The 26,413-nt window shown below is 39.5% G+C and overlaps 3 protein-coding genes across 5 annotated transcripts in view; 1 reads left to right on the top strand and 2 right to left on the bottom strand.

The window, feature by feature from the left end:
- The window catches only part of myo10l3 (myosin X, like 3), a 60,657-nt gene extending 56,728 nt beyond the window's left edge, over positions 1–3,929 (bottom strand). The window contains exon 1 of the mRNA XM_044215810.1: positions 3,629–3,929. Coding sequence (XP_044071745.1) covers positions 3,629–3,649 — 21 coding nt within the window. The 5' untranslated portion in view covers positions 3,650–3,929. The remainder of the gene's footprint in view (positions 1–3,628) is intronic.
- Positions 3,930–15,178: 11,249 nt separating this feature from the next.
- glb1l (galactosidase, beta 1-like) lies at positions 15,179–21,244 on the top strand. The gene is made up of 16 exons (XM_044217944.1): positions 15,179–15,387; positions 15,728–15,897; positions 15,995–16,145; positions 16,876–16,936; positions 17,015–17,109; positions 17,195–17,375; positions 17,476–17,534; positions 17,624–17,745; positions 18,435–18,475; positions 18,598–18,716; positions 18,812–18,886; positions 18,980–19,069; positions 19,192–19,305; positions 19,516–19,647; positions 20,286–20,507; positions 20,655–21,244. Exons 1-16 carry the CDS (start codon positions 15,322–15,324, stop codon positions 20,856–20,858), a joined length of 1,902 nt encoding a protein of 633 aa, XP_044073879.1. The 5' UTR covers positions 15,179–15,321; the 3' UTR covers positions 20,859–21,244.
- Positions 21,162–26,168, bottom strand: ankzf1 (ankyrin repeat and zinc finger peptidyl tRNA hydrolase 1). 3 transcript variants are annotated; one of them, XM_044217940.1, is made up of 16 exons: positions 26,025–26,168; positions 25,478–25,636; positions 25,261–25,379; positions 25,060–25,162; positions 24,744–24,955; positions 24,525–24,634; positions 24,236–24,389; positions 23,566–23,788; positions 23,369–23,467; positions 23,063–23,224; positions 22,807–22,938; positions 22,343–22,625; positions 22,120–22,231; positions 21,873–22,040; positions 21,729–21,799; positions 21,162–21,580 (listed from the first exon to the last, which is right to left on the bottom strand). In XM_044217940.1, exons 2-16 carry the CDS (start codon positions 25,605–25,607, stop codon positions 21,454–21,456), a joined length of 2,205 nt encoding a protein of 734 aa, XP_044073875.1. In that variant the 5' UTR covers positions 25,608–25,636; positions 26,025–26,168; the 3' UTR covers positions 21,162–21,453. The 3 variants fall into 3 exon arrangements, with proteins under 3 accessions (XP_044073875.1, XP_044073877.1, XP_044073878.1); XM_044217942.1 differs by having other exon boundaries at positions 25,478–25,633; positions 26,025–26,163; XM_044217943.1 differs by lacking the exon at positions 26,025–26,168 and adding an exon at positions 25,947–25,961.
- Positions 26,169–26,413: the final 245 nt, after the last annotated feature.

Raw genomic sequence — 26,413 nt, 5'->3', positions numbered from 1 at the left:
AGACGTAAACAGCACACAGAGCTTTGAGGGAAGCTTCAGGATGGGGAGAATGTGTCTGTCTGTGTGTGTGGGGCGGTGGTGATGATGTGAAACCTAAAGCCTTGAACGCCACAGCTCTACAATGCATGGATGACAGGCGGCCATGACCGGGAATTTCAGGGGTCAGGGCTGGGAATCTGGGATTCCCTCTGTCAGAGCATCTTTGAGAGAAAGGAATTTGGTGTGTAATGCAAGGAAGGAGTTAACGGGTGTGGAAAGGTCCTTATGTGGCTTTACAGTGTGTAGCAGCTGCTGCTATAAAGGAACTGATTACCAAGTTTAGAAATGCACATAGCTGGGATTCTACTTCATCAACAGGATGTTTCACAAAGACATAAAATATCTAAAGGGTTCTGTTATGTGTGTGAATGAGTGAATGTGTGATCTAACAATGTTTCATCTGTGAAGAGATGAAAGAGATGAAGAGAGATAAATCTATCTTTAAACACACATGCAAAAAGCCACACAAGCGTACAAGTGGGAATATATTGTATATAGGGATCATATTTCCTAAAATATGAAAGTCTAGGATGACCAAACCCAGCAGCCTGGCAGTAGTTAGAAGACACAGACAGGATCTCTGACACACTCCAGGTATTTGTGTGTGTTTTGTGGGTCACATTCATTCAGGACGGATTGGGTGTGGAGTCAAGGCAGCGTTGCTGAGGGTTTTATGGTGTTGTGTCAGCTCCTGAGAGGAAAGGCCACACTGATGGACAGGATGAGCTTTTCAGGATAAACCTCTGAGCACACACCCTTGTACCTGCCACTCCTCTTACTCTGCCACTATCTCTAACCCCCGTCACCATCAGACAGTAACGTGCAAGTGAAAGCGGACTCTAGATTGGAACTGGACAAATTGACGGAGACATTCGATAAACACTGGTCAGCGTTCATTTCATTGAACCTGATCTGAAAAAGAACCTTCTCAGATGAAGAAGTAGAGTTTAACATGGTTGAAGCAGTTATATGCAAAGGCTTAAAAAAGACAAAGTCATGTGTTGACATCCACATCATGTCAGCTGTCAAAAATTGATTCACTGGAGGCACAGTAATGAATCATGCCTAAGATTTATCCTGCTGCACTTGTTTTGAGTTGAATTTAATCCTCGTCTTACTTCCAGAATTCCTGCTTAAATAAATCCACACTGCTCGCACTGAGGAGTTCAGGATGCTGGCTTCTGTCCATGACACAAAGGTCATTTAAAAAGGACAGTTCATCCATTTATTTGAATGCAGTTTTTCATAAAAAATTTGTTATGATTAATTATTAATTATAATTAATTCATTAATCAGATAGAGGGAGAGTTTGCTTCAGACTTCATGTCAGTTGAATTATATTGCAAGATGTTTCTCTCTTAATTTGTCTAATCCATGTATGATATCGTCACTATGGTATGATCAAAATGGGCCATCCCATGTGAATATACAAACAACACATGTGACTTGGAGTCTGATCAAACACTTAAACTCCAGTGTGTAACATTTAGGAGGAGCTATTGGCAGAAATGGGATATAATATTTATAAGTATGTTTTCATTAGTGTATAATCACCTGAAAATAAGAATCGTTGTGTTTTCGTTACCTTAGAATGAGCCGTTTTTATCTACAGACAGAGCGGGTCCCCTTCCACGGAGGTCACCATGTTGCACCGCCATGTTTCTACAGTAGCCCAGAAGGAACAAACCAAACACTGGCTCTAGATAGGGCCTTTCTCCTACACGCTTGGAAGGGGAGAGTGAGGCGAGTGGTATTCAGATGGTTGCAAACTGCAATTTCACCGCTAGATGCTACTAAATCTTACACACTGGACCTTTAATTAAACCTCATGGCAGCATCAAGTAAATACTAAAAATTCATTCATTCTGACTAAATTACACGTAGAAACGTTGTTCTTCCCAAATAAGATGAAGACACAGGAAAGCACTTTTGGTTATATCGCATGATGAAAAGCAATATACTATATAACCACATTAGAAAAAAGAAAGAAACAAATGCAGCCTGGATGAAATCAAATAAATCTTTGGGGAAATCTCACACAGTTGGCACAGGACAAAGAACACACACCAAATTACAACAATCATCTGTGCTGAGCTGAGCTGAAATAATAACCTTCCTCTGGACGCCATATCACTCTAATAAAAATCAGATTATGACCCAAAATCCAGTTCACCTCAATCCGTTCGCTACACAGTTGGTTTATACAACAGAATCTTGAAAACTATAGTATAGATACGACATGGGCCTATATGGGTTTTTGAAGGCTGATGCTTTTATTTTTAGACTGAAGTCAGTAATACATGGTATTTTTGTAGAGAAATATTGCTCAGTCTCACCACTTTCTTGCCAAGAATGACAAGAATTCAGTAATTTCCCCATCCTTGTAATGTGGAAACAAACAGCATCACACCACTAGTCTCTAAAACTCACAGTTGGACACCATGATAATGACATTTTTCGAAGGTTAGTGAAACTCTGGGACTAATCACTTCCTGAATTGGAAATATGAAACTATTAAATCGAGTTTAAAAAGGGAATGAAAAATAGTAAATGCAACTTTTCCAAAGTGTTTTACATATATTTTTGGTCAAACAGGAATCTCATGTCTGGCCAAAGGATAAATGACCTCAATTAGTCAAAAACGATCCCTATATATCAGTTTAAGGCTTTTTAATAACTGTTAAGCAAAATATACGCTCAACAACAAAAAATAATGATATGCAGAAGTTACAACTCTATTGGAAAGGAGATTGTAAGAGTACATGGAAACAGCATAATCCAGGAGTCACCTCCGAAACACTGTACCTATACTGAGTCACAACACAGCACAGGAGACTCACACACTGTCTCTTTTTATGTGAGTGTGTGTGTGTGTGTGTGTGTGTGTGTGTGTGTGCCCCTCTGAGTCAGAAGAGGATGACAAATCAGACCTATAGCCAGTCTCTATCAGTGTGTGTGTGTGTGAGTGTGCTGGTGTCTGGGCTGATTTGCAGATGACACATCCAACCTACAAGGGCACACGCTCAGCTTTTACAGGCGGTTAGTGCTGGATTCTCTGCCTTAAACTACAACTACAAAAGAGGAATATAATTAATCTGATGCACAGAGAATGGCAGAGATGCTGTCAAAGGAGTGCTTGGAGTCCTGATTTTCTTTGTTTGTCAGTAATGAGGTTATCTGGGCAGAACTGAGGGAGAGATTTTTAAAGTGATGCACATGGTGTTCTTAAATGTAGGCTTGTTGGGGTACTAAAGTTCCCACTACAGCTGCATCCTGGAGACCTGCCCAGTGCAGGCACACCGCCGCTAGTCTGGGATATATCAATGGCTGAGAAAGCATCACAAAGACCACAAACATAGCAGACTAAATGTGAAAAAGTGGTGCTTTCTGGTGATAAGTTAACTAACACTTTACAGAGGCTAAAACTGAAAGTGATCTGAAACCAGCCAGGCTCTGAAAAGCGCACAACACAACACAGCAAAACAAAACAAAGACCGATAGCGGTCCCAAAATAATGTAGGAGTAAGCTGAAAGTAGAGATACAAATACAAAAAGCAGCTTTCTGTATGGAGAAAGTAGTCTAACGTACCTCTAAAAAGAATGTATCCATTTTAACCAGTGCCCGACCTCACGTCCCTTTGTAGTCTGAGTTCAGGGTACCACAGTTGAGGAGGAGAGGAAGCTGTATTCCCAAATGATTTCCATCCGCTTCGTAAAGAGTCAGAACATTTCTTCTTTTCGTCCCCGTGCTCAAAAGACTCAGTCAAATGCGAGTCATTTTGCAGCTCTATTTTCAGACACTTCAGAGTAGTTTGTTTTCTTCACCGTTTGTTCAGTGTCCCGTGAAGCCTCTGTGGGGCTGTGCTGTGCTTCTGCTGTCTAGTCGTTTCAATGAACCCGGCACATTATGCAGAGAGGCGGAGCCTGCAGGGCCGCAGACCTCCCCTCAGCATACGCCCTCTTTGTGTCCATTTCCACAAAGGGTCTAATGGTTTTAAAGGATGTGCACATTTCCCCCTGCGTTATTCAGCACACACACGTTTACTCTTTATTTTAAAGAGGGATATTTAAGACAGGAATAAGTGTAGGCTACAAAGGGAGGAATTGTTGCCAGATGAAAGATACCAGGTTGCTTCAGCATAGGCTACTGAATTCACTCCCAGTTATCCTATGTGCTAGACTGAGGATTTTGACTTCCTCCTTTGGGAAAAATAAACTGAGGCGGCAGAGGAAGAGGCAGATCAGGGGGAGAAAGTCAGCTTTGTTTTGATTGTTTACCAAATGATGTAGGTCTCAGGGTATGTGCAGTCAGATTCTTTTGTGTAGGACATTAGTAAATGCTATATATGTAATACAGGTATTTTGTGATAAAGGCTTAAATGAATAGACCAAGTTTTGGGAGACTGGTCCAATAGATGAAACCCTGGCTGGGGTATTGTATTTAAATGTGTCTCTAGCACCCGAGTATATGAAATCATTGAGTAGGCTACTGAAAGGTGGCATTAAATGCTTGGCATCAGATTTGTACTTATTCTTTGATCAATTGTCCTGATTTAAACAAAAAAAAGCTCATTTCAGACTGTATTTTATTGATACTTGTATGTACTTGTATGGCTGATTTGTGTTAAGAAAAAAATAAATACTGACACATTTGAGTTTGACTTATTTTTTTAAAAGGGTTTTGGAGAAAAACGTTCTTGTATTCCTGAATGTGAAGTATTGAAAAAAAGCATTGTTCAGGTATCAGAAACTCAGGTGGAACTGGCACCAGTTACCCAGCACTAATCATTCCCAGTAGATCATTCACCCCCACATCCTTGCTAACACAGCATATTTGTTTACTACCGGTAATACAAACTGACTAGCTAGTATTTGTCGTTCATGGGATATCATTATGGTGTGTAAATTCATACATTTTGATAACACTGAACTAAACAACTCCAAGAACCAACTGAGAAATAGCTTGAATAGCTTTGAATTTCTGCAGCCGTTAGCTTTTAGCCTCTTTTAGCTCATTCCTTTGGTTTTCTGGCCCACACATAAATTGTATTGTTGAGTCTCATGGCCCTCACCAACCCCATATAAAACTTCTCGACCACTCATGTTTTTGCAATGATTTTCTTTTTGCATTCAATCTGAACACACTTTAATAAGGAGAATGGTTGCTAAAACACAAGCCATTTAGAGTCTTCCTGGCCCCTAGTGGTCAAAAATCCCTTCACACAGCTTTAAAACCAACATAACTGACATGATTAGGTTTATTTGTAGGATGTATTTCAGGTGAGCAGGTGACGTGTTTTTTTTTAAATAAAGTAAATTTTTATGTTTTCAGGGTAAGGGATATTTTAGCTTTTTTACTTGCATTTTGTAATGTAATGCTAACACTTGATTGTGTCATTACTATTTCATTCATTTAATTTTATTTTTTAGAATATATTTTCTTTTTTCATGAGTGTGCCTGAAGCAAAATAAAAAATGTAATCACATGTTTACTGACATTTTCTTTAGAGGGTGCTACAAGGTCTATTCTCTCACCTTTGAGAGAATAATTAACCATACTCCAGTGAGAGTCGAGTATTTGCAGGGAGCACACTAACTAAACAGAAATACATTGTAATTGTACTCTTTTCCCACACTCACCAGATGGAATCTTGTCTTTGTCTTCAAAACTTATGTATCAATTCCAGTGAACAAGAGGAAAAACACTTTTTAATCTGCAACCTTATGCCAGTAAGATCAGCCTCCCGGTCATGACCTGTGGATGACAGTAGATAGACAGACACAAGTTAATTAATATGCAATAGTCATGAGGTCCAGACTGGCAAATTATTATGTAATCAGTGTTGACTGTGTGGCAGCTAACAGAATGACATGGCAGAATGTTTTACTCTGAAATTCATTTGATGATGTTGTTTGCAGCTCCCAAAGCCAGCTCCTGGTGTCCTCCCATCTCAGTATTATTAAAAAATGGAAATGCCATAAAGTTACATTTGTTTTAACTTTGAAGCCAATTCCTCTTAAACTCTTCTACTTTTTGAAATTTTGTTGGACTTCTCAGGATTTTGGTTTTGGTGGTGTCAAGGTAAATGTGGTGATGTAGTTTCATGGATGGCTACAATAATGTAAATTAACTTTATTGTATTAATATGGGATGTTTGCTTTTTATTAATACAACCCATATAACTCTAAACGGAAAACTGCTTAACACCAAAATAGCGCCTTTTTTATAATACCTCTCTCAGGCAACTGAATCCCTTAATTGTACTTTAAATCCCACTCAAACATACTGTATAGTACTGTAAGTAAAAAGTACTTAATTTGATCCTTAATAGACCAAAGGAATATTTAAAATGCTCTTCAATTTATCTTTGAATTATTGATGTGAAGATGAACTCAGGGTATTTTTGAGGGGCTTGCCTTTATATTCACATATTATATTAGATTTAATGATTAAAGGTAGCCTTGAATTATAGAAAAGTTATGTGTATTGATATGCCATTTTAGCTCCTTTTTACAATGTTTATGCCCATATAAAAATGTATATTTAGTGTTTTTTGTCGTTATGAGATTGGACAAGATTAATGTAGTGAGTCAGTAATTCCTGATTATAAGGTTAGGAGCAGCTTTAATGAGAACAACCCAATCATTGTTTTGTGTTCCTGTGAGGACTTTAAGAGAATAATACTTGAACAATCAAATGTTTCATAGAGTTTCTAAATGTTCTAAGAAGTAAATGTATTATCAGTTTCACTGCTAGCTACATTAGATTTTTTTCATTTAGCTGTGGTGTGTGTCTTCACAAGTACAGTCATATTTTGTTATGAACCCAAACATAGACCGCAGTTTAGTAGTGAAACATCAACAGTGTGCTTGGAGGAAGTTTTAGGGTTTGCGAGTGGTACTGTATTGGGCAGTATAAAGAAGTGCATCTTGATGACAGAATAAGCTTTGTGCAGGAGCATCATGTCTCAGGTGATTTGACCATGATAGTAAAATCAGAGATGAATGCCAGCTGAGACTGAGAGTAGCCAAGATGGCATGCTAAGGGTATTCAGCATTGCACCGACTAAGCATTACCCAATACACATTTGCCAAAACCAAACAATAGTGAAAGAACTGCTCTGTCACTAATTCGACCCCTCAATGTGAAACTGTGGCAAGTTTGCAGGCAGAGAGTAGAGCAAGGCTTTTTTTCACTCTACCTGAGAGGACAAAGAGGACAAGAACAAAACATCCATTTGGTCATCAAGATCCCCAGAGGGACCGGGGGAAGGGACAGGGATCATAAGACCTGCTGTTCTTGACTCCTCAATCAGGCTACAAGTCAACATGTGCTGGTTAGGTCCTTTGAGAAGAACAATCGCGCAGGTGGAGTGTGAGCAATGCTTTTGAAGTCTATCATTGTTTTAAAGAGGATTCCGTATTCAAAAGCAGTGGTGGACCATCGCAGCAGGAAAATGGCTCCCAATGTTAAAGAGGAAAACATCCTAATTTTGTTCCCATAATACCAAGCACAACAGCATTATTTGAGAGCCAATAACTTAATATTTTAGAGTGCTTGAAATTCATATAATTAACGCTTTAAATAATAAAGTAAATAAAAACAATAACTTACACTACTTGCACTATCAAAATTGGGACCAAACTAGTGATAGATGTGTTTTAGTTACTTAATCTCTCTTCTTATCTCATCTTATCCTTTCAACACAAGGCTGTCAGGGAGGTATTTGGAAAAGTGCATATGTCAGTTTAAAATAAAAAGTTTTCAATTACGGTTGAAAAAACAGATTGGTGACCCTACACACCCGGGTAACTACTTAAGGAGATGCCAGGCATACCACAGACTGACAAAATGATCAGCTGAGTGTCAGGTCTGCAAGGTATATACTAAGCATTTGTTTTCAATGAGAAATTGAAAACCACGAGTAGATGCCTTTTCATAATGGAGGACACTTTTCAGTCCTTCAAGAGTGACCAGTGAAAAACATGAGAGGCTGGAAGATGGACTGAGGATAAAGAGAATGGAGCTGTAAGGGATATATAACTGCAACAAAATGTTTTAAAAAGCTCTCTAGTGTTGTGCATTTTACAAGCTTTGAAATGAAAAGCCAGCAGACAATCTTTGCCCCCACTTCCTGCTCTTACAGAAACGTCCTCTACGGTCACATTCTGTGGCACCAGCAGACAAAGCCAGAGCCGGACGCTGGATATGCCTCATGCATGAAAGACAGTTTTTTGATGGACCCCTCCAACCAAAGTGCCAAGCGAGGGTAATGTGACCATTGTAGATCAATACTCTAGCTCTATTATATAAATGTCTGATTAAGTGTGAAAACAGAGCATGACACGTGAGGAATTGTGTATTTAGAGGGCTAATGGAGACAGAGAGTCTGTGATGACCCTCCCATTGGCAGAAAAGACCTCAGGCAAAGTCATTCAGGTCGGGTGAAGGACCCTTTTGCAGCTTCATGTCAAATACAGGCTTGAACACATGTGATGGAGGTCCCATTGACTGAGAGTGACTGTTTGATTAGTCTTTACCCAGCCATGTGCTGTTAGTCACAACCAGACCATGATAATCTCTTAACTGAAGATGGTTTGATTATGTGAAATGCACTCATCCATGTATTATTGCCTGAAGCCAGCTGAACAACAAGCACAAACACTGATCTACGCTCAGTTATGTCATTATTATCTGCTTTTTTATGATTTTTTCTTAAAGTCCAAGTACTGAAAATACAGACACAGCTTACAGTTATTCAGCTGGAAATCTTACACAAGTGTGGCTGGTGCCAGACCTGTAAATACTGATGTGGTGTTAACTAAAAGGACGTTTGAAATCTGTGACACTGACACAGTTCATTTGAAAAACTAATGATGACAAGCTATTTTGTACTATTGGCATTGTCATATCAATAACTGAGCTATTACTGTAATAAAAATAATAAAACACCCATACCTTGATACCAGGGCATTATAGTCAAGTCTAGTAAATTGTATCTATATAGCCCAAAATCACAAATCACAAATTTGTCACAGAGGGCTTTACAATCTCTACAACATACGACAAAAACGCCACAAAAAAACCTTAAATAGGAAAAAAGTGAGAAACAAAATTACAATTGTAGGTAAATAAAGTATAGATATATATATTAGGTAGTAAATATTAACAACTAACACGTTAAAGAGCGTAATTGGACAATATGTGAAGTTAAATCTACACATTACAAGATTAGTCAAGCCATTCATACATATGGGAGTAATGATGTAATGATTCTTTTTGTTGAATTTCACTAATACAATTGATGTGGTCATTGCTTATTCATCTTCCAGGATGGGGGCCGCTGTGTCAGGGGAGCAGTGGATTATTGGACACACCCAGGGAACAAAGCAAACAAGGACAGAGGGAGGGATGAAATTGATTGAAACAAATGTAGTTTAGCTAAGATGGATGGCAAGAGGAGAGGAGAGAATGTGAACATTGAGATAAAAATGGAGCATGTAACAATATCATTAAACAGAGATTTAATCTTTATCGGATCACTCTTGCTGGCAGCATCTCGTTAATGTGTAAATATGGTCGATGACAAATCCTGGTGCTACATTTATTAGCTTATGTGGCTGATCCTGGAACACCTCAGAGCCTACGGGTCTCCAGTTGAAAGCATTACTCACACCTATGCTGTTTTTATGATAGAGGGTACAAGATGATGGGACAAAAATATTCTGTAAGTGGAAACGATTCAGTAGATTTAATTATAGGTGTTTTTTCTTCAATAAAATGTTAGTATTTTCTTCTGTGTTTTTTCACTAAACAGGTGCATATAAAGGAAAACTTTTCCCAGTTATTAAAGCAATCAAAAAAATCTAAATCTAATCTAAAAAAACAAAACAAAATTTTATTTTGCAAAAAACCCGAAATGTAAAAGTCTAAATGCTAACAGATTATGTCTTTTATGTGGCACAATTTCACCTGAAACCAAGCTGAAAGCTGGTGTATTTTTCAATGTTTCTTTTAAATTCTGTATAGCATAAAGAATTCTATACAACAAAGTTACAGCCCTGCAATACATGGATTTAAGGGAGCAGGGATGGGAAAATGCAAATACACATAAAAAACAACAACAAATAAAATAAATTAAATAACAAAACCAGGAATCTACAGCCATGCTGGCGGCTCTGTGAGGCTGTGCTTATGAACAGCAGTCCTTTGAACTAAATGTTAATGTCAGCAAGCTAACATGCTCACAATGGAAATGCTTGCATGCTGATGTTTAGCAGGTATAATGTTTACCATGTTCACCGTCTTACCTTAGCTTGTGAGCATGCTAACATTTACTAATTCCCGCTTAACACAAAGTACAGCTGAAGCTAATGGGAATATAGCTTTGCTGGTACTGAACAAATAAAAATTTTGACCTGATGATGGCACCAGAGTCATTACTATTTCTGTGAACATGAATGTTTGTACCCTCCAGTAGTTGTTGAGACATTTCACTCTGAACCACAAATGTCAACTTGCTGGTGGTGTTAGCAAAACAGTCAGGAGATCACCTAAGTCATTGTGATTAATCCTCTGGGGACCATGAAAGTCTGTACAAAAGTGAATGACAATCCATCTGGTAGTTGTCAAGATTTGTCAGTAGTAGATCAACCGAGCCTGCTGCTAGTGTGGCTAAAAATAAAGATACAAATAAAGTGAGAAAGCTTATGGAGTGAGAGTCAACATATCACAAGAAAAGGAAGTGAAAGAATGGAAGCAAGACATTATCACCATGATTAATTTGGCATTATAAGCCTCCCCATTAGCTATGATGGACCTCTGTGGGTTTGATGGAATTAAACTAGAGTCCAGGAAACAGGATTTCACAGTATATCTCACCACAAACATTCCTCCTCAGTAATGCTTGCACCCCAAACGCATACCATACCTTCCTTGAGGCTGAGGAATGAGGCCAGCTCACACACTTCCCATGCTCCCCCGCACTGTCAACTTCCTGTTTGTTTATATAGCTTCATATTTCAATGCTCCCACAGTAAAACTGGATTCTACTCCCTATCTGTTCCTATCTGTGGCTTAATTGCTTTAAGAAACCTGGAAAATTATGTCAAGGATGCCAACAACTGCTGAGTTAAATCAGTTAGAAAATGCAAACATATCACTGGACCTTTGTCATGTTACTGGGATGTTATTGTTTAGTTTCTCAGTACGGTTTTCTCTCAGAGTGCAGAGTATTAGCATCCGTGAGCCCAGCAGTGACTCATTAGCCTTTCAGAGCCTGAGAAAACAGAGAGGGTGCATTCCCCATAGCATCCTGAGCTCAGGACTGATATGGAGACCTGTGGGGAATTCTGCAGCACTGCCTCATATTATATGATTCAACTGTGTGAATCACAGACAGCTCAGCAATTAGATTTCCCCTTAACTTTTACATCACTGATGATTGAGCTTAACCTTTTATGTTCAGAAATGGCAAAGACAGTCATTGCTGTTTAACAAGTAAACAAATATCTCTACAGGCCAAGTAGAGGTGGAAGAAATATTGAGATCCTTTACTTACATAACAGCACAATGTACAACTACTCCATTACAATTAAAAGTGCTGCATTCATAATTTAAGTAGAAAAAATAGCAAAATAGCTCCTGTTACATTATAGTATTGGATTACTATTCCTGCTGAATTACTATGTAAGCAACATTTTAATATTTTAGCTGATTTAGGTGGAGCTGAATTTAACTAGTTTATATACTGTTGGGTAGTTCAGTCTATCACAATGCATCATATTTTTTTTAAGTTCATATGTTTTGTATTCTTAGGCTTCAAGGTAACCAGTAAATACATCTGTCAAACAGAAATGAAGTAGATTAGCGGTATAAAATGGCTTAAAATGGAAATAATCAAGTAAAGTAGAAGAGTAGAAGTACCTCAAAATTGTACCTAAGTACAGTACTTGTGTAAATGTATTTAGTTACTTTCCACCAGTGTTCTTATTATAAAGTCAGCCTGATCACCAGGGGCTTCGTGTTTTTAAAGGGCTACTACAGTGATTTAGTATTGAACTTCCATAAAGTTGGGGAACTTGTTAGAGACAGATTTAAAAGCAAACGGTCAAAATCGATGCTTCAGGGGCCGATGCATCTTGACCTTTTCTCCCTAGACCCTATAGTCAAGCTTCACAAAACACTACATCCTATACTTCCCATAATGCAACTCGATGGTGTCTTTCATTAGACTGCTCCCTGCCTGCCTTCCACAAATGCCTACGTTCTTCAAACTCCAAGCCCTCACTTTGTAATGGAAGCTTTCATAAATGTATAGTCTCCAAGCCCCTTTTTTGTCAGGTCTGAAAAAAACAATCGAGATGATGTCAGCAGGGTTATATTTTCAGACTTGACAAAGTCACAAAATACTTTTACAATTGGGGCAGCGGTGGCTCAAGAGGTAGAGCAGGTTGTCCATTAATCGTCGGGTTGATGGTTGGATTACCAGCTCCTCTTGTCCATGTCGAAGTGTCATTGAGCGAGCGTGAACCCCACTTCCCCTGATGGCCAGGTGAGCACCTTGCATTGCATCACTGCTGCCATCAATGTATGTACACGGGTGAATGAGAGGCACACTGTAAAGCGCTTTGGTATAAAAGCAAACAGCATACAATTGCAGTCCATTTACGATTTTTCATAGGCTGAATGGTACTTCTCATGACGAGCAAACATTCCTTTTAAATGTAAAGGAATGTAAATTGGTGGCATGCCCCTTTTAACATCAGCTGTTCCAAATGAACTGAACAGTAATCCTAGGAGGTGGGGGTAGTGAGGGTGGGGGGTATCTGAATACACCTGCTACCACCAGAAACAACAAAGAGGGCTTATTTTGGGGCTAGTGGGGCTGAGGGGATGGTACAGTCTAATTACAGACTCTGGGGAGATGACCTCATTGAGGTGACGCCCAACCCTAGGGTGAGGGTTTTTTCTGTGTCTCCCATCACATTAGGGACAGGCCTCCCCAATTACTGCAGGCAGGTCTGGTCTGTACCTTTACATAGTAATTTAAAGGCTGACTACGGTGATTTGTAATTCAAATAAAGAATTTTTAAAACCATATGTGGTGTAGTAAGCGCAACCTGATCTCATATGACAGTGCCTGTGACTGCAGTAATGAGAGTTAAGCAGTATCTCTGGTGTTTGTATTAGTCTCAGTAACTTCCATTAGACTTCCACTCATACTATAGTATCTCAGTAAGTGGTGTTGTCCTCAGTGCATTAGTGACTGGGTTTCTTTGCGGTTTGAACATCCATTTTCCACAAGCTCAGGGGCTTCAAAGATGGGGAACTGACAAGCTCTCCTCAGGCACTATCACGCTCATGACCAAATTACAAGCCCATGTATGTCGTTCCTCCTCTCATTCCCAGGACAATTAACTGCGTCTGACAGTGAGCTAATGAGCCACAGAGCCCGAGCATTTGTTCTATCTGCAGTTAAGATCAGTTGCCATTAGCAATTGTGAGCAGCCCCCTTTCAATCTTCTTAAAATGGAGACTGATGAATGAAGAGGCAGTGCAGGAAATGAGATTACTGTATAGACAATTATTACCGCTGAGGGGGTGAGACTGATAAAAGGGTAAAAGCATCTGTAAAAGTACATAACCATGTGACCACAATGACAGGCCAGCAGGCAGATGCAGGCATTATTAACCCAAATTACCAGGATTAACTGCTTTGTGTTTACATGACAGACAGAGATAAACTGTTGTTCCCATTACACACTACAACATCAGCCACTTCACTACCACTTAAGAGCTTTCCGTAACCATAATGATGTGCAGGCCAGCAGCAAATGTGTCCTGGAAGCTACTTTGATTTTCTTTGAGTGTGTCACCACATTTGGACGCAAATGACTGCCTCAGGAACAGCTTTTTTCGTTGGATGAAATGCAGTTAAACAGGTGCAAAACAGGCCTTCATGACTAGATAAGTGAAGAATAAAAGGAGTTAAAGTATTATTTACAGATACAAATGCTTTTCTGAAACAGTTTGAGTATTTAAGGATCAGTGCTAATGAATTCTGAGCATTTGGAGGTAAATCGTATTTGTTTTTTACTTTCCAACTTTAAAATATAAAGCAATCATTTTAAAAAATAAAGCTTCCTTGTTGTTTAAAGATTAACATTTGGTAGGACCATGGTTGCATTTGATGATTTAATTTAATAAATGTTCTTATGAAACTATGAAAGTCTCACCTCAGTCAGGAACATCAGCTCACTCTTCTCATTAAGGTATTTAAGCGCCATCTAGTGCTCTTTATAGGAATGTGACCTTATCGCACACATTCAATTGTTATTAGAAGACTTGCAGCAAATGTATTTAATATTGTCACACCAACATTACCTCATGTCTGTAGCAAGGTCCTGGTATTAAAAGTCCCCTGAATAAACATGTGAGGTGTATGATTAATGGTTGACATTTAACTATCATTCAAACAACATGGCGGATAGACACAGAGCAGCTATAATAAAGCAAACCATTCCTGAACTGGCTGCTTTGTTATCTTGCCATGCCAAACACAATGGCAATTGTTCTCAGCCTACAGAATGCATAGTATGGCAGCATGTTGTGACAGCATTATATCATATGGTGGCTATTTGCTTTTTTCCTTAGCCTACACACTTTATACTTTAATTTAATTTTATTCTATTTTATCATTATTTATTTTGGATCACTCTGTATGTTGACATGTATAGATGTATTAATATGTTACTAATTTTGAGCTATTTAAGATTAATTCTATTTTTTCCTCATGAAGATGAAGTTTAGTCCCAACAGTGACACTTGGTGGTCAAATTGTAAATAAGTATTAAGTCTAATTATTTTCAGTATTTCTCCAGCAAATATTTCTTTATTGTCTATTCCCTTAATAATTTTAGTTGTCAGGCTTGTTACAACTGATCACGTCATAAAAGACATAAGTAACAACAGAGGACTGAATTTTCAATGAAAATTGTGTCTTGAATGGGGTAAACCACGCAGAGCTACAGTCAAGGGAACCAACCGACACACAGTCAGAAGGTGAGGTGAACGCGCCGGAGTTTAGGACCCTGCGGATTCCCCAATGAGAACCACGTGACAGTGCTTAAGAAGCGGGCAGGAAGTCGACGATGATGTTTCCCCAGACACGCTGGGTTGAAGGCAGCGTAGCAGTGATAACATATGTGAAATCTTAAGAGCATAATACATATTAGTGATGAATTAGTTGTAGGTTCAGTCCTCGCAGGAAGGCAGCGGACATGGCTGCTGGTGTTTTACTCTTCGTTGCAGTGAACCTTGCCTGTTTGGCTGTCAGTGGAAACTTGGTAAGAAAGAAACAAAAAGTTGACTTAACGTTACTTTAATAGAAAAGTCACCTGACCACTCATAGGGCTGTTGTTCCTGGAAAGTTCTCTACCAGTTAAAAAAAGGAACAATTATCCATTTTATCTTGGTTTTATAACTGGGAAATAAAGTCTACAATCTAATGCTAATATATTTCCCCTGCAGACAGATGTTAGCACTGTCCATGCAGGTGACAAATACCATACTTTATATAACGTGAATAGAAATTGCAGAATCACTCAAAAATGAGAAAATGCAAACTTCCACCAGTTTTAAAACACATTTTGCCTCTCAGAGCAATTTTCTTGCCATCTCTTGCAGGTCTCTGGAGATAGATCATTCTCAATAGACTACAAAAACAACTGTTTCCTCAAAGATGAGAAGCCTTTTCAGTACATCTCAGGCAGTATTCACTACTCCAGAATCCCACGGTACTACTGGAAGGACCGGCTCTTAAAGATGTACATGACTGGACTCAATGCCATCCAAGTGTAAGTTCAACATATCATATTCTTCAGTACTAAATAATTTGTCATTAGGCATATTCTTTCTTTACTGTAATGGTTTGAATACATTTACTCCACACAGATATGTGCCCTGGAACTTCCATGAAGCAGTACAAGGGGTCCACAACTTCACAGGGGACCGAGATCTGGAGCATTTCTTGGATCTGGCCAATCAGACTGGTCTTCTGGTCATCCTGCGTCCGGGACCGTACATCTGTGCAGAATGGGAAATGGTGAGAAATTGAACTTTGCTTTGCTTATGTAATTGGACAAAGTCTAATTAGTTAATTATTTTGTAATTAACATAGTTGCCGTAGTAAGAAGATTAGTTCACAACATCACAGCCTAAAGAAGAAGAAGAAAAGGAACTGATAAACACAATGAGGTAGACATTAACAAGAAAGTATAAAGCATCTTAAACATCTTCCAGCTGTTTTCATCAACATTAGTACTAAATTCAAAGAGTCCAAACAAATTAAATATTTACCCATCACATGTTTCTAAGTGAAGATTTACCATCAAAGTAAGCAATAATGTTGTTATTGCACGGTATGCTCTATACTTTTTATACCATAAATATTCTAAACTATATTGAAAGTTTCTCAATTGTAAAATGTATGCATTACTCTTCTTAAGTGCGCACTTATGAATGTCAGTAGATCAGGCAACTATGTTACTATGATATAAACGCATATTTCATATGCTTTAAAATGCAGAATTCACTCATTGTTCATTCCAGTTCACCATTTGTGCATACCATTAAGTGAGAAAGAGACTGCGACTGATGATATCACAACTTGGATTGGCTATTAGTCACCTTACTAAGAAATCAGAGACATTATCTCCTGCTGCTTCCTGTCTGCATTCTTTCAGTGATGTGCATTTGATCAAATGTGCTACTTTCAATACATCTATTTCTTGTTGATATTTTTCTAAATAAAATCATTTGTTCTTCCTTCCCAGGGCGGATTGCCAGCGTGGCTACTTCAGAAGCCCAACATCCTACTTCGCTCAGCGGACACAGGTTTACCATGCAGTGTGTGACACTGTATGTGTCTTTGTTTTTTTATAGTAATATGCCATTGGTTTTCTTCTGCTCCAGATTATGTCCAGGCAGTTGACAACTGGCTTGCCGTTCTTCTCCCCAAAATGAAGCCATGGCTCTATATCAATGGGGGCAACATCATTACTGTCCAGGTAGAGCTTTAAGTGGGTAAGAATGAAGTTTTTATTAGTTAGTGTTTTAATATTAGTTTTAATTAATCATCCTCTTTAACTACAGGTGGAGAATGAATATGGAAGTTACTACGCTTGTGACTACAACTACATGCGTCACCTGCGGACTCTGTTCCGCTTCTTTCTGGGTGAAGACACTGTCCTGTTCACCACGGACGGAAATACAGACAAGGAAATGACATGCGGGACTCTGGAGGGATTATATGCCACAGTAGACTTTGGCACAGGTTGGTACTGTATTAAAGTAATTAACAAGATAGCATCATCTACTTTCTGAAGTTATTCACAGGGAAGGTTGCAATTTCTACTATTTATTCCCTTACACAGACACCAATATAACTGAAGCCTTCAACAGGCAAAGACGGTTTGAACCTCGAGGGCCCCTGGTTAGTTACATGTTAATTCTGAACATGCAGTAATTACTGACTCATCAAACCAAGCACATGATGGAAACATGTTTTAAATGATGTTTCAGGTGAACTCAGAGTTCTACACTGGCTGGTTGGACCACTGGGGAGATCAGCATGCTGTGGTTGATGCTCAGAAGGTCAGCAGAGTGCTAGGAGAAATGCTAACCATGGGGGCCAACGTTAACATGTATGTCTCCCCAAACACTCCTCACATCATCACCTTTTGGCTGGCATTGTTCTATATTTTATTATTATTATCAACAAATCCCATGAAAAGACCAAAACTGACAATGTGTTAGTACTTTCCGTCTTTTCGACTTCCCTAGCCTGTCTGTGGCTCTTAGCCCCAAGCCCATTCATTCCTTCAGAAGACGCAAATATTTAAAAACAGGTCACCAATTTTTATTTTTTTTTGTCATTTCTTAAGACAGCAGGGCACTGTCATTTTTAGCAAACGTTACTCAAACTGGATTTGTTTTGGGGCACTTTTCAGTTGCACATTTAGTGCTTGAGTGAGTATTTAAGGCAGGATGACCGTGTACCTGGAATCGATTCAAATGAACTACCTTGTGTGTATTGATTGTAATGAAGGATCACCCAGTGCAATAGTCTGGCTCATTGATGTGGTTTTAAAAGTCTATGGTACAGAGAAATAAGATATATCAGGCTTTGACTACACACAGTACTCACTAATAGGATACATTTCTTGCTTATGGGATTTGCAGACAATAAGAAAAATATAGAATATTGTTGCCTTTTCTTTAGGATGCATCAGTCACCAGATAAAACTGCTCCCAAGAGGTGAAAAGCACCTGTCTGTGTAATGAACACAAGTTGTCCCGCTGAGTAATACAGTCTACCCCTCTCTCTTCTCAGGTACATGTTTGAAGGAGGCACTAACTTTGGCTACTGGAATGGTAAAATCATTGGTTTTCATAATCAGTATCTCAGTTTTGGATCATCTCAGGTTGTTCACACAATTTAGATGGAGATAAAAGCTCAGCTTGTGGTGCATTCATCTCTTTGTAACTCCCTGAAGGTGCTGATCATGACACAAGGTTCCGCTCAGTAGTGACTAGTTATGATTACGATGCCCCGCTGTCTGAGGCAGGAGACCCCACAGAGAAGCTGTTGGCCATCAGAGATGTCATTAAGCAGGTACCACTGATTGAACTGCCACCCACTAAGGTTGATGTCCTGATTACACTTGTACATATGTCTCAGATATGATTATTGCATCTGTTTCTCTACAGTTTAGAAATATTCCCTCTGGCCCCATGCCACAAGCAACTCCCAAGTTTGCCTATGGCTTTGTGACCCTGAAAAAGGTAATATAACTTCAGGTTTTAAAGCACAAAAAGTGTCTTGTAATGAGCCAAAGGTTGCTATGATTGATCCTAATAATGGACACGCTCTTTCAGGTCGGCAACATCAGCGGCCTGTTGAACACCCTCTCACCTGCCGGGCAAGTGAAATCCCAGTATCCCCTGACGTTTGAAGAGATGAAACAGGTATGGTGTCTGTCTGAAGGTAACAATAGGGGGCAGGGGGGGGACCAGTGTTGTTAACCTCTTGAAACATGGAGAACTTCTAGACTGTTGTGTCTGCAACCTGTCATTTCTATTGTGCTCAGTACTATGGATACATGCTTTATCGGACCACGCTGCCCAGGGACCTCTCAGGGCCCACGCCACTTATCTCTCCACTGAATGGGGTTCATGACCGTGCATATGTGTCCGTCAATGGGGTAAGCCTTTACAATGAACTTTTGTTGTTTAGCTAATCAGATTTTCAGGTCAAGTATAGAGAAAACATTACAGGTTAAGACCAAGCATGCTTGTTTATAAAATGTCAGGTTGTGAAACTTCAAATTCTTACTCCAGTTATTTTGTTATTGTTCAGTTATTTTTTTTTAATGTTCATACTCATGACCAGGACCGTGTGTCCGTGTGGACAGGTTTTTCAGGGCCTGTTGGAGAGAGACACTATGCTGGTGACAAACGTCACTGGACAGCAGGGGGACACTGTGGATATCCTCGTTGAGAACATGGGCAGGGTGAACTTTGGCAGCAAGATTAGTGACTACAAGGCAAGAGAACAAAGTCCAATCCCATAGAGAGTAAATTACATTTTTTCTTGCACACACATTCACTTCTTTAACACGTGTTTTGTTGACATTGTCTTTACTTCCCCATTGTTTGGGGCTCCACAAACCATAATGCTGTATGTGTAAAACTAATAACTACTAAGTCAACCATTTTCTTTTTTGTTTTGATTTGACCTTATTAAAACCCAGCAAATAGAAAAGTATTGACGTTATAATCCTCCTTGTTCCCCAAACTAGGCTTGCACATTTGAGAAAGGTCACAAAATACATAAATGACCATAAAGCATTGTTATTAAACTAAATGAGGACATTAGTTTTATATGATTATATGGGGTATACACAAACAAAAATATTCCTTTCATTTGCCAAACAAATTACTCACAAACAAAATGCTACCCTGCTCAAACTCTGTTGTACCTCTTATAAAACCGCAATGACAGAAATCCACATAAGAATACTGATCTGCACAAATACCTCTCCAATAGACAATCTTTTCGTCTTCTCTATCTCAACTTTAAAATAATTATGAACAATGAAGACTATTCCCACTTAGTTACTGTGAGTAAAACCTACGTACACAAACTACAAGTATTAGCCGGTAAACAGTATGTCTACTGCAGGGCCTCCTGAGCAACCTGATCCTGGGTAAAGATGTACTGACTGACTGGAAGATCTACCCTTTGGACATTGATGGAGCCATTGCTGGTGGATGGCCTCATTCAGACAGTCAAAAGTCCTTCCCTCAGAAAGAACCTTCAGTTGGGCCAGTCTTCTACATGGGGATCTTACAGCCCAACGGCCTTGCTTGGGACACCTTTCTCAAGCTCAATGAATGGACAAAGGTAATTTATTTATATATATATATTTTTTTTTAAAGAGACATTTTGATGCCAACACACTTGTGGGTCCTATGTGGGTTTACTTCATGATTCAGGGATAAAATGATTGTATCCTTTCTGATGTTATCATTGTTTTCTTGTTTATATCAGGGTCAGGTTTGGATTAATGGTATGAATCTGGGACGATACTGGCCAGCCAGGGGCCCTCAACAGACTCTTTACATCCCTGGGCCCCTGCTCAGCACCACCCTGCCCAACAACATCACAGTGCTGGAGCTGGAGGGGGCTCCAGCACACCTTCGGGTTCTCTTTATGGACCGGCCTCAGCTCAGTGCCACTGCTGAGAAGTCTTAACAGAGCGCACTGAGCTTTGTTAGACATTTTCTCAAAATTCAGTTGTAGGTATACTACATCCCAATATCTGTTTAAATCACTCTGTACATGAGGAACAATGCTTTGTTCTGCATCATTTCTGTGGCATCATTATTCTTAATCACTTCAGATTTCAGTGTTTCATTTGTAGCCAATTCTTTATCAGACACAATCCAATGACAACTGCTTTAACCTTTGACACAGCAGCTTCAGTCAAACAGTGATCCAATGATGATTTTGTATTTAAGGTTGAAAATTCACTAAAATAATTACCATATATACAAATAGTATTACAGTTTTTTTATTGCATTCTTTTTTACCTTTTCTATAACTGCAGATACAGTGAATAAATGATTATTAATAAATTATTACACTGTGTTTTAATACAGTATATGCATCCAGTTGTCTGAGATCATCTGCTCTAATAAAATTATATTTGAAATCTATGTTTAGAGTTGAAAATTAAACTAGCACATTGGCAAAACACAGCCACATTAGACCACTATCAAGGCTGCACAAATTCACTTTTAGTTTTAATGAGGTAGCTTCCTTCCAACTAAAATTCTTCACATGGGCGTTAGGTCTTGCCTGGAAGAGTATTGGCTTTTCGATGTGCTTGGACACAGCGAGGGGTGCAGAACGAATACTCCAGGTACTGAAATGGGATCTTCCCAAGCAGAGACTCTCCACATAACCAGCACCTCCTGGTGACAAAGACAAACCCACACAAAAAAAACACACTGAATTTCAATAGACATTTGAGTAACAAACCATTTACAGTGTTGCTTAATGTAAAGTCCTTGTTCACATTATGACTAAGTTCAATGAGAAGATGGCTCTTGGGGGACTTACTTGACATTAGAGAGACTGACTCCTGTTGCAGCTACTTGCTCCGCTAACCTCCTCTCTGCTGCCAGAGCTCTCTATAATCAAAAAGGAAACTTAACATTTTCAAGATGTTTGAAAAAAACAACTTGAATGTCAGATTAAACTCACCTTTTCACGATCAGTCAGAGATGCAAACCTCTTCTTTTCCTCTGCCTCCAGCTCTTGTTTCCTCTTTTCATCCTTCTGCTCTTTTTCTCGCTGTTTTCTCAATGCCTTTTGTGCCTTTTTCTTTTCCGTCTGTTTGGATTCAATCTCTGCCGTTAGTGGCCCGGGGACCTTGATTGCGCAAGTGTAAAAAATAAGCGCTCTGCTTGTATTTAATGGGATACATAAAAGTTAGACTGTACACTCTTACCTGCGCCTTGCTGTAGTCATATTTGTCAGGATTCTCACCCATGTATTTACGAAAGACATTCCTCGTGTCTTTGTCAGGGGCGACAATATACGGGGTCTGCCGTCTGTTGTCCCTGTAAAGGAATATTGCAGAAATAAAGTCTGGGCATAGGCTCACTACAAGTGCTACAAACTATCACACTGAAATTTTACTTGGACTACACTTGACTGTATTTTTTTCATACCTGCAGGCTGGGTCTGCTCCTGCGTCCAGGAGCAGCCTGACGACTGCTTTTTGTGCAGCTGCTGAGGCAACATGCAGCAAAGTGAACCCTGACGAGTCTATGGGCTTATTGAGGAGAGTTAGAGGACTTAAGACATCAGAAGGGTTGCTCTCAGACCGCTCTCGACTCTCTGCCGTTTCTCCTGGTAGCTGGAGGAGTTTGCATAGAGCGTCCACATCCCCAACCTTACAGGCTGTAAACAGGGCGTCCCTCTGGCCATACTCCCATGAATCATCCACAATTTCTATAGAGACACAGAAGCTAAATAAGTATCTTGAACAGTATATAATAATATAATCTTTATTTAAAATCCATCTTAAAAAGTGCTTCACAAAGGCAGCAATATATTACAGAGGTGATAAGTTACAAGGTTGAGAAACAGGTGCAATATAATAAACAAAAGTGAGAAAGAAGCATTTACTCACCTTCCAGTTGTTTCTTATTCTGTGCTTTCCTCTTCCTCTTGTTCTTTGATTGCGTCTCTTGAGGGGCGTCTCCTGCTGCTGTAGCCTCTGGCACCTCCTCTTCTTGATTGTCTGCTACTGTGTTACTCAATTCTGTCACACATGGATAAGAAATTTCATAAACCGCGCAGAACTTGTGTGTGATAAATAAGAATTCCTCGGGTTTCTATAATGTAGTTATAGCCACCTATGTGATGACACAGTGGACCAGGCCTACCCTCATTTTGCATTTTGGTTTCCTCCTTCTTTCTTCTCCTTCTCCTGTGCCTGGAGGGATAGATTTCAGACTCCCTGAGGTCCAGAGTTCCTAATGTCATCTCCACCATTTCCAGCTGGATCTCTCCACCCTCTTCTTCATCTGAGCTAGCATGATTTTCTTCTGCGTAAATAGAGTAAATAAACTTTGTGTTGAAACAGCAACAAATTCATACTGAATTTAGCAAGCTTAATTTTGCCATGATATGTTATCCACAGTTCAATAGTGTGTAAGCCCATACGGTACATGTTAACCTCTTAAACATACCTTTCTCTTGATCTGTATTTATTTGCGCTGTAGTTTTGACAGTTTTTTTCCAGGCCTTCTTAGATAGACTGAAGACTGCAGACATGTCTGTGTCTTTCCCTGCATCAAGATATTTTGCACAGAGTATTGATTATACCCTGGCTGTACGACAATGAGCAGATAACATGTCATTATTCCAAGGATATAATTCAGCTTACCATAAACATGGACGGTGGAAAGCACCTCATGTACCCTCTGTACCTCTCGAAACGTTGCCCTGCGTGTGGCAAAGGGAAGCGTATGGATCCTGGGATCTTTTTTGTCAAGTGGAGCTGCACGGCCACCAAAAAAGATGGTTTTGTTGTAGCTAGGGGCTCGTACAAATATTGCAGAGGCCTCCTTCAAGTGTTCAGCCCAGGTTACCAGAAGATCCTGAATGTCCTGCCAAAGGTTATACAAGTGTTTGGGTATGCACATGAAAAACGTGCTACATTGCTGCAGTCCATTTCTGGGAGATGTCTGACAATATGCAATTGCTCAATCAAATTTGCCTTTTGGAATAAGCAACCCTTACACAGAGTGCAAACTGTTTTTGTGAATAAGAAGCCCCTAGGCTCTGTGGATACAGCTGCACTCTCTTAACAGTAAAAAATGTGCCACTCTTAGAGAGGATGGATACCCTAACAGAAACTTTTATTGGTACTAGAGAAAAATGAAAAAAATCAGCAGAACGCATCATGGGGGTTACATGGATAATCATTAGCCATGAAACAGAATATCAGCCTTCAAGAGTAGCTTAATTTGTTTGTCCTCCGTAAATACAACAGACGACTTCATGGCTATCATTATAAAAGAAAAAATGTGCTGTTAAATGAACTATAATCTTGCCTTGACTAGCGCTGCCTCATTGTGTCGCCTCAGAGTAGCTCCTGCAGACTTGGGTGTGTGACTGCGGTTCTGAGAGTCTCTGAGTCCTTGAGCAGTGCCTCGCTTCGCTCGCACTGTGTATCGGTGGAAAGTCTTATGCTGCAGGACTTCTTTTCTGTAAAATAAACACATTTTATTGGGCAGATGGTTACACACTACTGAGCTGGCTGACGTGTTACACTTACAACTCCAGCCATAACGTGTAATCTAAGGCGCTGAAAACAAACAAGCAAATAAAACAAAAACTTACCCCTGGAAGACAGCACCAGCAAAGTGGCCTCCACCTGTCATGAGAGTGACCCACACAGTCTTCTTACTTATGGCCTTCAGGGAGGATCCTGCATCTTGCTCATCATCTGACTGAGATATTACAGGAACAGAACATGAAATTAGAATAAAAAAAAATCAAAGGTTGTTCTGTTAACATACAGATCATACAGTGTACTGTACTGTACCTGCTGAGCCTCACCTTTCCCTGCAGAATGCAGCGGTAGATTGATAGATACTGTCCTGCTGAGTTCTGGAAAACCACCTTGCTTGAGAGCCGGCCGATAATTAAACTGGTTTCAACTGAGCTCTCGTTGTCTGTGCCGGTGACGTTGCTGCTTGTCCCCCCACCGTCACTATCAGAGTCTTCTTCCTCTGAATCGGACTCTGAGCCTGAGATGCTTGACATGTCTCCTGTGCAATAAGTGAAAATCAATCAGCGGTTACAAACACTTCAACAGCCCAACTGCTTTCCTATTAAAGTACCCAATAGATGTGTAGGACTCTGGTTTCCTCACCAGCTCCAGTCTTCCTCTCAAACTCCTCAGCTGTGACTGGTGGCATCCCTGACATCTTTTGTCTCAAGTTGAACCGATGCCAGTCGAGCTTGTAGTGCTCCATCTGAAACAAACGACAACCCACGCTCATGTACAGTTGTCAACACATCAACAGATCTTTTTTTTTAATGAACAGAGCAGCGTTTGAAGTTGTGTGGTCACCTGTTCCTCACGATTATTAAAGGGGCATCTGCAGGCTGAGCAGACCATCTTCTCTGACACCTCTCTAACCAGGCTGGACTCCCGCTGTCTGTCATCCTCTGGGGATTTATCTTCTAACGCTATGTGGAAGGCAATACAACAAGGCTAGTTTTCAAACTGACAGAACATTAAGTGTAATGTCTTTATTACAGAAACTACAGCTACAATTCATACATACCGTCGGAGGCTGGGTGAGTGTTTCCAGCTTGCTTCAGGACCTGGTTCACTTCTCTCAATCCAATCAAAGCCTCATCATTTGGGCACAAATCAAAGACGGAGCGGTAGCCGGCACAAGTCGTCATTGTCATTGTTGGGGTTTTATTTACCTCATGACCTGCTATGACATTAGAAACAGAGAAATCTTCTGTACGTTTTGTTTGGAGTTATCCAAAAGTATACATTTCGTTCGGACATATTCACAATAATTAACTACACTAGTCTGTTGTTAACAACTTAGTCAAGCTCTTCTTTCTGTCGGACAAGACAACATGACTGTCATGAGCTGGAAACTACGCACAAAACAGTTTTACTCTTTTCTAAAAGCTAACGTTATCTTAGCTGATGTAACCATACATCTGCTCTTTGAACGACACGTGTAGTAGTGACTAATAGTATAATTATCTTCATTAAAAGGCTGTGTTGTCTACCTTTTGTAAGAGGTCTTTACGCAAATTATAACTAATATAAGTTACAATTAACTAACTTAAAAATAGCAAATAACGTACCATAAAAAGACGTGTCATAAACGGGCACTAACGTTTTTTTCCTGACATTTCTACGGAAGCCCGAGAGCGTTAAAAAAGCGTAAATGAGAAGACGTTCACATACTCAAGGTTGCAAATAACTCCCATGTTTCCTGCAGCAATGAAGCACAGTATAACAAGTTTTGCTTTGTGTAATTATACTTGGAGAAATAAATACTGCAACATTTCCTGAAGGGTTTGATTCCTGACTAGTATGGAGTCCCAGGAGCAACAAATGTCATTGATATATTATCTGAGGAGTCAAAATATAGACAGAATTATTAATAAGTAATACTTAGTAAAATAATGTGTTTTATTTTCTTTATGTATCTGTTTCCCATTTTACCATTTGCTTTTACAATAATGAGTGT

Source organism: Siniperca chuatsi, linkage group LG12 (genome assembly GCF_020085105.1).
Source record: "Siniperca chuatsi isolate FFG_IHB_CAS linkage group LG12, ASM2008510v1, whole genome shotgun sequence".
Taxonomy (NCBI): domain Eukaryota; kingdom Metazoa; phylum Chordata; class Actinopteri; order Centrarchiformes; family Sinipercidae; genus Siniperca; species Siniperca chuatsi.
The sequence above is the reverse complement of the archived record's forward strand: the minus strand, read 5'-3'. Positions and strand labels throughout refer to the sequence as shown.